The 13961-nt window shown below is 35.5% G+C and overlaps 1 protein-coding gene across 13 annotated transcripts in view; it reads left to right on the top strand.

The window, feature by feature from the left end:
• The window catches only part of NPAS3 (neuronal PAS domain protein 3), an 845028-nt gene that overhangs the window by 407704 nt on the left and 423363 nt on the right, over positions 1-13961 (top strand). For 8 of the 13 annotated variants that reach the window (XM_081290034.1, XM_081290033.1, XM_081290032.1 and 5 more), the window contains one exon: positions 6001-6077. In XM_081290034.1, coding sequence (XP_081146160.1) covers positions 6001-6077 — 77 coding nt within the window. Of the gene's footprint in view, positions 1-5994; positions 6078-13961 lie in introns of all 13 variants that reach the window. The other 5 variants (XM_081290035.1, XM_081290030.1, XM_081290028.1 and 2 more) reach the window with 1 other exon arrangement.

The raw sequence follows: 13961 nt of genomic DNA, 5'->3' as shown, positions 1-13961 counted from the left end.
TGTTACATTAAAAATTTTTGAATCGGCATAAAGTTTCTATTCTGTTCTTGGAATAAATACCTCTTTTGTCTAAATTAATTGTACTACAAAATATATTAATAGTTTTGGGGATATGAATTATGAATATGAGTTTTTTAATTTAAAAAAATCCTCTAAATATAAACTTATAAATAAACCCAAAGTGTATTACTCCTGAATATAGGAATTTTTTTTCTTCTATTTTTAGTCTGGTCCTCATATGCCTGATTAACAATGCTCCTCCCTATTTCTCTTCCCTGGTCATCAGTTATCCTGCACTTTAAATGGCAAATACTAATCTTGGTGAAAGTGCATTGAAAAAGCCTTGTTATTGTTTGTTCACAGATACTTAGATGATGCACTGCATGAAAACTCCACATGCTTTCAATAGTGCTCTGTGCTTTCAGCAGCAATTTTAATTATAATATTGTTATACGGGTCAAGCTGGTACCCAGCATTGTTTCAGTGTCTCTTCTCCAAACCTGAAATTCCCCATGTCAAAGTCGTACACAAACATGGAGGAGTTTCCCGTTAGCAGATGCAATTTATAACTGTAGGCAGAACTATGAGGTCCAGACTAATTATGAAGATTTAATCCCAGGTTTCATGCAAACATAGCAGTTTTCATTTTGATAGGGAAATGTGTGTGTGTGTGTGTGTGTGTGTGTGTGTGTGTGCGCGCGCGCGCACACACACATCATAAACTTCCGTAGTTCTGGTGAAAACCCTCCCTGGCTTCCTTGCCCCACAGTGAAGAAGGCTAATTGAGATTCTTCAAGGGAAATCCCTTTTCTTTTCTTTGGTAGCCAGGGAAAGACTCATTAAGCATTCTGCACTCCATTCTTTAGCAGACCCTGACTTTGCTCAGCCCAAATGCTGAAGCCCAGGGAGTGATGTCTGCGGATTCCATTAAGCACGTACTTTGGGCCTCCCTTCTTCAGTGTGGGAAAAGATCCTTGCTTGTTCCTTGGATGAAAGTCAGAAGGCAGCCAGGAGAGGTGACCTGGCATGAATCTTGCCTTTTTACTGGCTGAATGATTCCATTCTTAAAATACTGATACTACCTGTAGAACTTACAGGCTGCAATCTCCTAGGCTTCTATATTGTTCCCCACAGCTTTGGGAGAGGGGGTGAGAAGGCATCTCTAACACAATCTTCCCTACCTGCTGATGATGACTTTTTCCTACTAAAACAAGCTATGGCACCCGTGCCGCACAGTGTCTTCACTTTGGAATACCTCTTTCAGGGGATTCCTTCTGTAGCAAGCCTAGCTGTAGTTCCCCGCCTGTGCCCTCAACTGGCTGGCCAGGGATGATGTGGGGAGGGCTACAAAGGAAAAGGGCAAGGCAAGGCACAAGGCAAGGAGGGCCATGACTTTCCCCCTTTTCATTATGTGTGTCCACTGAGCTGTCCGGTTTCTGTTTTGTAATGGGTTCTTCTATGGCAAGTTGACCTTTTGGTTGAATAGGTCAAACTCCCACGGAGTGCTAATCCTCAGCCTTCCTCAGGGGTGTGCATCCCTGGAGGTGAGGAGCCCTGGCCAGGAATATGACTGGGCGTGTGTGGTAGATTTCTGAAAGAGGATTGTCTTTTATTGCATAGAATTAATTCACAAAGACCACCGTGTGAGATTATGCTGAAGAATCCAGATTGGGACATTTTTTTAGGTGTGTGTGTGGGGGGGTAATTTACAATTTATAATTTACTAATTTACAATTGACATTGTTAGGTGGGGGTAAAACTAATTTTTTCAGACATGTGTTTTAGACTATGGTTTCCTTATGTGTCTTCTACTTTTTAATGAGAATAAGACCACATGCACGGTCCTATAATTTCATCAGATCATTTGGGGGTTTCTGAAAGAGATGGTCCGGTCAGGATTTGCTTAGCTGATTTTTTAAAATTTAAAAAATAATACTTCTCCCTATATATTTCTTCCATGTAAAGTCTCTTAAAATCTTGGCTGTTTTGTTTTCAACTCTTCTAAAACATGAGAAAGTAGGATTGTGGTGCTTGTTAATGACAGTAACAAAGTGTACCTACTTTTGTTTTAAATGGCTTTTTCTGTTGGACTATTTATTGGGTTTTATAACACTAGTTACTTTACGGTAAGTAGCTAAGAGATTTTTTAACATCAGATTGGCACTCAGAAAATCTTAAAAGATTTTTTAAGTTATATTATTATGGTTCTATTTTTTTTCTTGTGACAATCTATATAAGATCTTCAAAGTACACAGCTCTCATGCCTCACTGTCTGGAGTTAGTGACATAATCTTCATAGACAAGGGATCGCTCGTTTCATTTATTTATCAATGTGCATGTGTGTGTGCATGCACGCACGCATGTATGTGTAGATATGCACTTCGTTTGGTTTAGTGTTCTTTAAATTTCAAAAGATTAGCTTTTAGTTGAAGAAACAAATGAAATATGTCAGATGAAACTCTTACTGTTCATCAATAATGAGTATAACTTTTTTTTTAATTGATTATTTAAAGCATTACATAGTTCATGATATATCATCTTTCATACATTTGACTCAAATTGTGTTTTGAACTCCCATTTTCACCCCAAATACAGATTGCAGAATCACATCTGTTACATATTCACATTTTTACATAATGCCATATTAGTGACTGTTGTATTCTGCTACCTTTCCTATCCCCTACTACCCCCCCCTCCCCTCCCCTCCCATCTTCCCTCTCTACCTCCCCTGCTGTTGTTCAATTCTCTCCCTCTTTTTCCTTCCCCCTTGCCCCTCATAACCTCTTATAATTTTATGTATCATTGAAGGTCTCCTACCATTTCCATGTGCTTTAATGAGTATAACTTGAGACTGGCATAGTGGTGGAAGCCTGTAATATCAGTGATTCATGAGGCTGAAGCAGAAGGATCACAAGTTCAAGGCCAGCCTCAGCAAATTAGTAGGACCTTGTCTCAAAATAAAATATAAAATGAACTGGTCAATGTAATTCAGTGAAAAAGAGCCCCTGGGTTCGACATCCACAGTACCAAAATAATGATGATGATGGTGATGATGATGATAATGGTGATGATGTTATAGGGGGGAAGAAGGAAATGGGGGTTTAGAAAATGTCAACTTCTAAAACAGAGAAATCTGAGAGCAATTCATAAGCCATGTTACTTTTCTGAAGATGATGGACCTTATCTAAAGGAAATGCTCTTTAGTCCTTCTTTGAGCATTAATGATACTCTATAAACACAATGAGATTAACAAAAACCAAAATAACTATTTTCACAGTATTCCTGAATTATCAGTGTCTCAATTCTCAAAATGCCAAGTGTGATAGAATAAGTGCAAGATAAGAAGTCTGTATTTAACATCTATTCAGTTACCAATAATGCTAGAGTTAAAGCAGGGCTTCTACCAGGGGCATAATGGGCCCCTGTTTAACATATTTATGTTGGTTGTAAAATTAGGAAGTGTCATTACAGACCCACATCACCTGCATAAGTGCAAAACATATAAATCAAGAGAAGTTCCAGTGCCATAAAAATGCCATTGAATAGAATAGCATGAAACTACTTACAAGATACTTGTATATTGTGCTAGCATGTATGAGGATGCATTCTCAGGTTTCTGGAGGATTTGAAGAACAAAGAATAACTGTGCAGGTAGGACTCATGGACCTACGACCTGATGAAGACATTTATTTAGAGAGCAGCCTAGACAGCCTAACTGGGGAAAGGCAGGAAAAGAAAGGCCAAAGATAGCCAGGCTTGAATAACCCCTGCCTGTTATTCAAGACAACTGTTTCTGGGCTTCTAGAAAGCATTTTAGTTGCCATCTGTTATTACTGGAGCTTTCCTCATGGGCCTTCTAACAAATAATGCTTCTTTACATTTCCTGAAGTTTTAGGGTCCCCTGTATGTTAGTGGCCCTTGCTTTCTTGGCCCCCTCTTAATCCAGTTCTTCATAGAACAGTTCATGTTCTGTAAAGTTAGTCTATTCTTTTTTAATGAGGTGCAATGGTTTATTTTGAACTTTGTAATTGAAAGCCTTGAAGTGCCCCCCAAATTATGAACTATTAATAAGGATCTTTCTGAATCCTAATTACTGCCTCTGAAAGAAAGTGGACACTTTAGAAATTTTTCAACTCCCCTCTTCTCCCTCCCCAAAGCCACCCACCCCCATAATCTTAAAAAAAAAAAAAGGCTGCAGATTTTATTCATGTGGGATCATTCACACCAAGCTACCATAATGTGCAATTAACACTCTAGAAACTGAAAACAGTATTCAGCAAGACAGCTGCATTATCAAAAATGCCAAAGGAGTTTTGAAGGGAGTAATGTGCATGTTAGAATAGAAAATTAATCAGAAACGCATGCACACACACACACACACACAGACACACACACACACACACACACACACACACACGGTAGTGCTGTCTTAAATATATCTGAATATTAAAAATTTTTAAGTCCTATGTCCATACTTACAATAAAGATTAATTTCAGGATGAAAAACTGAATTTTTTTCTGTTTTAAAATTATTAGTTGTATGTTTTGCTCCTGAAGCTAATGAGGATGTTAGAGAAGAAATCTCCCAGATCCCTTCCAGCTGGAATTTTTTTTTTAATAATAATCACTCTTCAATTATATTTTATAAATTTTCCCATTGAAAAAAATATCCCTTTTATTTTTCTCTTGCCAGTAATAATGATACTTAACACTCATGCTATTTTCAAAGTGCTTTTCAGACATTGCAAACACTGACTCTCAATTGCAGGGGTAAACTCCCTACTTTTGCACAGCACAATAATCGTAAGTGCATTTATAGCATAATCCCTACTAAGCTACGGATACGACCGGCTGACTTAGTAACTGAAATGAAACAGGATTCTCCCAGCAGCATTTTGCTGGAATTTTCTTGTTAACTAGCTGAAAGTGTTTTTAACCATAAGAAAGCAGGGGATTTTGATTTCTATTTTCAGTTAGTGGTATCTAGGCTCAAAGAAGCAGAGGTTTATGATAAAGTTTTCAAGAAAAGCAGGACACAAAGAATTTACTTGTTGGACATATAGATCTGAATATTTCCTTTTATAACTGAGAGCAGAGTTTTAGATTTTTATGATGCTTAAGAACAATAAACAGCCACAAAAGTAAATAAACAACGTTGCCTCCAAAAAAAAAGAAAGAAAAAATCTATCTAGTAAAAGAGGTTTAAAAGCACATTGTCAACCCATGTTTAAAAAAAATTGGAAAAAGAGGACCTGTAATTATGAATTCCACAAATAGAATTCTTTAGGCCCACTTTTGACTGTGGGGCCTCCTGAAGTGGCAGGTGCCTTCGTGCAAAGTTTGTGGGCCATGTCTTGAAGAGGGCCGACCCCATGCTAATATTAGAACAGTAGTATTTGGGAACTGCTAGTCAGGGGTCCAGATGAACTGCTCATCAACCCTGTAGAACAGTTACATGTAAACATTTGGTAAATATGAATTTCACCCATCTTAGTCCTAGTTCAAAATGTCATTCATGATAATCTCTTTTCTGATATTTTGTTCGTATCAAATTGTGATAAAGTCATTTCATTAGAAAATACAAGGAATGCCCTATTTGGTATTTCTAGCCCAGAGGACACAAAATGTTTATGTATGGAGGGCAGCCAAAAGGTGTTTAAAAAATATTAATACCTTTATTTTAAAGGAATATGAACATTCATATGTTTTTACACCAGTGTCAGAAAAACAATACAAAAGAAAATTATTTATTTTTATTTTTTGTCTCTAGATGTTGCTATTCAACCTAAGCTATGCATAAGTCCAAACAACTCAGAACCAAAATTAATAGTAGGTAGTGTTTCTTTCAGATGTCATTGATATTGTAACTAGATGGTGATGCAATTGGAAAGAAATTAAGCTGCAGGCATGAAATCAGAGCTCCAACTTAATTATTTTCTTCCTTTTCTTTCTTTTTTCCCTTTTCTTTTCTTTCTTTCTTTTTTTTTTTTTAAGTTATAGGTGCACAACGAAGGAGAAGCCCCAGCGCACTAGCCATTGAAGTATTTGAAGCACATTTGGGAAGTCACATTTTGCAGGTACCTGTAAAAGAAAAAGAAGCTTGCTTATATTTTACAAAAAAAAAATAATAATCATAGATTGACTTTTATATTTTGGTAAATTTTTGAAATTTCAAATATGTATTTGTTGTTATTTTATCTTGGAACTCTGAAATTCTTATGAATTTTTTTTCTCCTTTTTAGAAAGTCATCCATTGAGAGAATATTAATGAGAAAGGGAGGGCAAGTATTACTTGTGCTGTAATCATTTAGATGGGTTGCTCTATTTAGTCAATGTGCAATGTATAGTTAACTGGCTGTTCTCAGAGTGATTGTGCGTATGTTGTGTTTGTAAGTGGATATATGTGTGTGTCTTTGGAGCTATATATTGTTTTCGAAGAGCAAAGTTTTGTTGTAAAAGTACTGTGACATTTTTATGTGTTGCCAAACTTCAGTTCTTTGCTTGAGTTTGCATTTGTTAAGTGCTTCTAATATTAATGTTTGTCTCTCCAAATTAGAAAATTTCTTAGGGTGACATTTTTTGAAATCTATTTTTAAGTAAAGAAGACTAGTAATAATTGATTTTTTTCCCCAGTGAACTTCCTAACAAATAAATATGTAGGTTACTAGGATGAAACTATAGTTATTTAACCCTAGAGGAGACTCATTCCCAGCTCAACATCTCACTTATTCGAAAATTTTTTCTTAACACTAAGCCATCTATTCAAAACTTTTGCGTTCATAAATGGGCAATTATTCTACATTATTCTTGCTTCCAGGATAAATGTTGCCATGACCAAATTTTCTTTTAATTGTGAAAGATATTTTTACCTGGAACTTGAGAAGCAGACATGTTTGGGATATTTAGGCAAGTTGCTATATTTTTTAAAAGGTTACATTTTTCTTAGATAAACTTTGTGGCAAAATAAACGTAAATTCCAGATTCCTGTCTATCTGGAGTTAAAAAATTACCTCAATGGTGCTTTCATTTTCTAGAGATTCAAAAGTAGTATTGAATCTAGCACATTATTCCCTAAATTATGTATACTACAAACCTCCTCCTAGTTCTACCTGAAAATGTAAGGTAATTCATGGTTCAATCCCAGGATTTTTCCAGAGAAGTTCTTTTGCTGGTAGTTTCAGAATCACTGGACCCTTGCTGAAAGGGTGTGTTCATGGGCCTCAACCTCGGTCTACTGAATCAGAGATATAGGATCAGGACCAGGAATTTATCATTTTCAATAACCTTCTGAGATAATTTTAATGTTGTTAAGATCTGGGAAATTAAAATTCACATTTGGAAACATGAGGACTTGAGAATTCTGTCTTCATTTATTCTGTATTTCTCATTTTTTCCATTAATACATGTTAATATCTCAGAACTGATATTTCTTCAAACCCACTTTAAGAGATGCTATTCCATTGTGTACATACAGTTTCAAGTTACCTTGGCAGTAACCCAGGATTAGTGTTAAGGGTACAGAAAGGATGATATTTCTTTCCAGATTTTATTTTTTTTAAGAGAGAGAGAGAGAGAGAGAGAGAGAGAGAGAGAGAGAGAATTTTTTTAATATTTATTTTTTTTTAGTTTTCAGTAGACACAACATCTTTATTTTATTTTTATGAGTTGCTTAGATTTGAACCCAGCGACCCATGCATGCCAGGCGAGCGCGCTACTGCTTGAACCACATCCACAGCCCCAGATTTTTAAATTTTTCTATCCTTCTTTCCTGTATATACTTTGTTCAGAATCTCCATTATAAGTTTTGTGTGAGCCCTGACATATATTGTTGGATTGTGATGTTATTCAGGATTACTTCTGTTTATACTCTTAAGCAATCAGTGCTTAAGAATGAATCAATGAAAAAAAAAATGGTTCAAAGAATGGCCCTAGATGATCATTATCTTCTAATTTTATTCTGGAAATCAAGATTCCAAAATCCTATGGGAGAGTGACTTAGGAATTGCAAAAATTAAAAACTAATATAGAATTTTAGAGTTTGAATCAAATATAACTCAGCATAAAAATATAGATTGGCTCTCTCTCAAGTGCCCATTCAACATTAAGCTTCTTTGAGAGAGAGGATCTAATAGGAGGCTGCCTGCTCTTCTCTACACTGAGTGGCCACACTCTATTCAGACACTACATTTTAAGAGAAGTCTAGACCTCTGGATGTCATTTGGAAAAAAATAACCAGTCTAGCAAGTGAACTAGAAATCATGTTACATGGAGAATAACAAAGAACCTGGGGAAGTTTAGTTTGGAACACACATAACTTAAAAGGACAACAATGCCTATTCTATATATTTGAAGACCTCATTAAAAAAAATAGATGGTTTCAGTTTGACTTCAGAGTAAAGAAGAAAGGAGAGAGGGTGGGGTGGTGGTGGTAGGTGGTGTACAACTGAAGAAGAAAAAAGAAATCACACCCAAATATACATGTGGGGTATGTTCAAAGCTGTTGACTTTAAAATGTAAGTGGTTTCATAGATATGCTGACAAGAAATTCAAGCAATAATCTTGAAATTTCCATAGAGACTAGTACTTTTTTTATCATTTGATTTTTAATATTAATGGTAATGGAGTAGAAGAACTACATAATCTGTATGGAACTATACTATTTTATTCTCTTAAGTAAAAATATTGTGGGCAAGATGGGGTTGGGAGGTAGTATTATCAGGAAGAGCATCCTTTAGGTTATGTAATTAGTTGCCTTGCCTAATTATCAGGGAAATCCTTGAGCCTGTAGATTCCATGTCTATGGCATCTTCAACAATATCTCAAGGTTCTGCAAGGTTAAGATGATTTCTACATCTTGTTTCAAGAGGGTCTATGGTAGAGTCTGATTGATTCCTGGCATCTTGGGATAAATTCTTCATTTCTTTTCTCCTTCCGACCCTTTCTTCTCTTGCAAATACTTTATAAAAGCTTTATTCTCAACAAGGTGGAGGTATGGTTTCTGCTCTCACAGTTTATGTCACTTACCCTCCTTCCAAAATTTCAGATACTTAGTAAGAACACAATATTCATTGTATGTGGCTGCCGTCTTTAACTACCTTGCATTCATTTGAGGAAACAGGAACCAGGAGTGAACAACGTTAAACTGGTCAAGTATGATAGGGCTTGGAGAGAGCAAAGACTCTAGAATTGGCCATGAAATGTTAAAAATGACATCTCAAAGTTGTTGAGGGATGAATAGGAGTTTATTAGGTGAATAAAATAGAAGAATATTCGAATCAAAGGGAGTATCAAACACAAAGGCAAGGGAGCAAGAAATAAATCTTGTTGGGGGACTGTTAGTGTGTTTGATATGATGGCTGTTCCACATGTTCAGGAAGCACATAAGCCATGAAGGTGGAGAAATTACATGAACCATGTGTGACAGGCCTAGGGAGCCAACCCAGGAGGTGAGGACTTGATTCTCTAACTAGTGATGAGCCAATGGAGACGGCTTTTATGTGGGAAGTGACAAGGAAGGATTTGGTTTATTTCTGGAGTTATCAAAATACAGTGTCTAGGAAGTCTTTTGAGTTATGAGAGCCTGATATAAAGAGACCGTTTAGGAAACTGTTACAACATTTCAAGAAAGAAAGTGAAGATCTTCTCCAAGGTAGAGTTCTGTGAATGGGGCGGTATTATGAAACTGAGATAGGATCATTGGCACAAGGTCATTAAGTACAGGGGACAGACTAGGAAATGGAAGGATTAATGATGGTCACAGGTTCTCTAGATTGGTAGCTAGCTATCCTGATCCTCTTGCCTGAGAGAAATTTAAAGGGATATTTTCTTAAATAGCCAAGTTGATATGAGGTGAGCAGTTGTAATCCTGGGTCTGATCCTCTGAAGCAGTGTTGAAGCTAGGGCTGAAAATAGGGCTTGGAAATACTAATCACTGGTGTTGAAATAAATGGCAGTTCAAATCAAGGAATGGATTGAAAACCCATGGAACTGATGTAGAGCAAAGAGAGGGTTAAGGAGCATGTGGGGGCAAGTTGTCACTTAAAATGCAAAGAGAAAAGAGAAGGCAAGAAGGAATAGGACACCACAGAATTTGATTTTGTTAGGGGAAGAAATATTAATAATGTCAAGGTAGCTGAAGATAAATCTTTAATAGGGTAAATACTGAAGAGATGTGTTAAGTTTTTTCAATTGAAACAGTTGCACTGGAGTGTTAGGTGTAGAAGATAAACCTAACACATGGCAGAAGGCAAAGGAGAAGAATGTGGATGTTTGTAATAAAAGAAGTGTAGGAGATGAAATGATAGTGCCAAGGAAATATTTCGTATTTCATGCTGTGAGACTGTGTTTATATGTCTGAGATTTATGGGGCCAAGCAGTTTGTGCATATCAGAAGATAGATGGAAAACGAGCTCTGTTAGCCAATTATATACTCTTTAGCAATCCGCCTTTTAAAAATCAATATCTCGTGGTCATATCTGTATTAAGAAAGGATTGATTTTCATTATTATTAATGGCTAAATGACACACCATACTATGGATGTTTCATAATTTATTTAACCATTTTCCACTATTGGATATTTTGCTTATATCTAAAAGTTTGCATTTCTAATGCAAATACCAACTGAGAGGGTGTACATGTATATGTGTTTCAATTAGAAGAATCTAGTCCAAATGGATTTTTAGCATAAGTTGATTAAAATTTTACTAAGTTTTATGTATTGTGCTAACTTTTCTTCTCATATCATCAAACATTCACAATATGTACCCAGTGAGATAGGTACTGTGGTTGTGGTTATGTATGTTTTCAAATTAAGTCAGCTAAAACTTAGAAAACTAAAATAACTCAAGTTTACATGTCTTTTTAGGTAACAGAGTAAAATTTGAACTCAGGATGCTAAAGCTAGATTGAAATACTTCCCAAGCAATGGTGAGAGCATTTTAAAAGACAGTTATTTTAAGAGTGAAAAATTAAGATAATTATAGTTGGAGTGAACAGGATTAGGAAACTGACTGAATTTGGAGGGTGAAGGAGAGGTTAGATCAAAATACCAGTGAGGGGCTGACAGCAGCAGGTGCCACACTTCCCCGATACCTGCATCTCCAATGCTGTTTCATTGAAATACAAACCACATTTCCCTTGGTGTATAGAGGTTGAGGGTAGGAGATGAGGATGAACTTCTTAATTTTTGATGCATCCATACCTTGACTATAAGTGTTTTTATTTTGTATATCTAATTCACCATATTTTTTCTTAGGAAATTTGATGAAATTCTTTCTTTTCCACCTAAAGGGGAAAAAGCTGAATATTATGATGATTCCATCAATGTAAAATCAACTTCTGTGAGGCCAGTTTCCAAACAGTACTAGTGTATGGGGGCAGGACCAAGGCCCAGAGTTGTACATTGCCCAACTCAGGGACCACCATTCTCACGGAGCCTTACTATTGACTGTGAACAGTTTTATGGTCCCAGTGGACCTGTAGCTATTAGAGGGATGAATTTTGGGAAAGAGCCAACTTCCTAAGGGAGGCAAGGGTTCAAGGGATGTCAGGGCTGTGAAGTGTACCTACTGGGCCTGAGTCAAGACATTTTAGTCATTATATTCCTCTTTGACTTTTTAAAGTTTAGCTGAGGAATGAGAAGGCAAGGAGTCAAGATTGTGGATTATATATTTTGTGACAGGCTAGGTAAAAATCCAAGAACTTCAGGAGATAATCATGCAGGATCTTTCCTAAATATGGTACATGTGACTAAGCACAAATTTGGTTTCTGCTTTGAAAGTTCTCCATAGGGCATTATTGTTTCTACTTCATTCTCTCCTTAGCATGAAAAAAATATGAATGGTATTTATTTTTACTTTTCCAGTTTAGTGACCAGATAGCATATTCATATTTTAACTTATTGAAGTTAACGAAACACAAAATGATAATAAATATCATCTTTGCAAGTCATAAAATTAACTACCGGAATGGCTTTCCCTCAGGTGCCAGATTTATGAATGGAGTACTTTAATTATTTGTATGCCCTTAGCAGAAGGATTTGCTTTTCTTTTCAATCTGTAAATAATGTTTATATAATTGTTATATAAAGTTGTAATATGTTTTTGCATACTCCACACTAATGCTACTTTACTCACCTCACAGGTGTTAAAACAATCAAATCAGACCTAGTAAGTGGAAGATATTTAGAGCTTATATTTGAATTCACTCTCAGCATTTTATATTAAACTATATGTACATATATATTATACTACTGACATTGTATAATACACATAATTACTAATAACTGTCATGTGCTTATAAAGTGATTGAAAGACAGTCTTTTGCTTAATATGTTTGGCATCATAAAATAAAACTTTATGATTTGGATGATTTTATCATAAGTACTCACATGTTTGTACAAAAATGACACAGGAATGAATTTATTACTTAAACTCAGTTTAAAAGGATATTCTATAAGAAATGTCTTAAGTGGAAGTAATGGTATCACTATATCAATTTTGTGATTGGCCATATTACATGAACCACCCCCTCAGGTCTAGGTCATTGCCTCTGCATTATTTTTGGTCAAAAGGGAATTTTCATATTGCTCTTAGAATATTTAGGCCCCAAACTGAATGAGAACTTCCGTGGACAGATCCTTTGAGGGACCATAAAGAACCTCTAAGAACATTTTAAAACTCTATTACATCGGGTTCTCTGACAGTAGTAAAGGCTCAGTAGAATGGTTGTATGATTGTCTGTCTTCTATGGCATATCTAGGAAAATAGTTTTGCAAGGATAATTTATTAGTAGAAGAACACTGTTGTACAAAATGAATATATGGCTTATAGTGGACCATAGGAAAATAGTTTCATTAAGGTACATGTTTTCTAAAAATACAGACAAGTTACTCAAATTTAACTATTAACTTTTTTCTATTTATTAGACAAATTCATTAAGGATTTGTGTAAATGGCATGGATGATGGCCTAAATGAACAGTCAGATTTCATTCATGTCTTTTTAAGTTTTCCCTCTCAACACCTTCCACTATGGAATATAGGATAGTACATAGACATGTCTCAAAAAAGAAAAAAAAAAAGCCTGTGTTTTTTTTTAATTTTTTTTTTTAGTTGTAGAGAAACACAATACCTTTCTTTTTTATTTTTATGTGGTGGTAAGGATCAAACACAGTGCCTCACACATGCAAGGTGAGCACCCTACCACTGAGCTGCAACCACAGCTCAAGCCTGAGTATTTTTACAGAGTCTGTTATGGATCAGATTTAGAAGAAAAGAAAGTTAAGATTTACATTTTAATTTCCATATTTCTATTGTTACTGACAATACGTTGGTTAAGAATAGATGCTACAGATGGAGTTGTAGCTCAGTGATAGAGCGCTTGCCTCGAATGTGTGAGGCCCTTGGTTCAATCCTCAGCACCACATAAAAATAAATTTAAAAAAGAACAAAAAGTATCATGTCCATCTACAAACAAAAAATAAAATGAATTTTTTAAAAAAGAACAGATGCTGGAATCATAGTTGGTCCATATACCATATAGGTGTTGCAGATTTATTGTCATACCAATGACAACATGTATTCTCAACCAAAAATTTTTGAAAATTTGTATTGCTGTATTTAGGAAAGCAAAATAAATATTATCTTCTATATATCCTTGTTAGTGTTCAGTACTTCAGGTCACAGTACCACTCCAGTCTCAGAGACCAGTCAACTATGGAACTGAAGATTCTGGTAGAGAAGATATACTGGAAGTATAGGCAAAAACAATGTATAGTTAACACTGTAAAGTATACTTAAACAGTGTTGGGGTGGATGTAGAGAATGTCAATATCACCTTTAATTTCTTTCAGCAAAATAAATTAAAAGGTTAACTAATATGATTCAAACATATGGGCAAAGGAAAGTGAATACACCTAAAATAGCTCAAATGCTGACTAATATAAAAATACAAATTATTATT

Source organism: Spermophilus citellus, assembly GCF_964194105.1.
Source record: "Spermophilus citellus genome assembly, chromosome: 4".
Lineage (NCBI taxonomy): Eukaryota > Metazoa > Chordata > Mammalia > Rodentia > Sciuridae > Spermophilus > Spermophilus citellus.
This window is presented reverse-complemented; position numbering and strand designations above follow the sequence as displayed.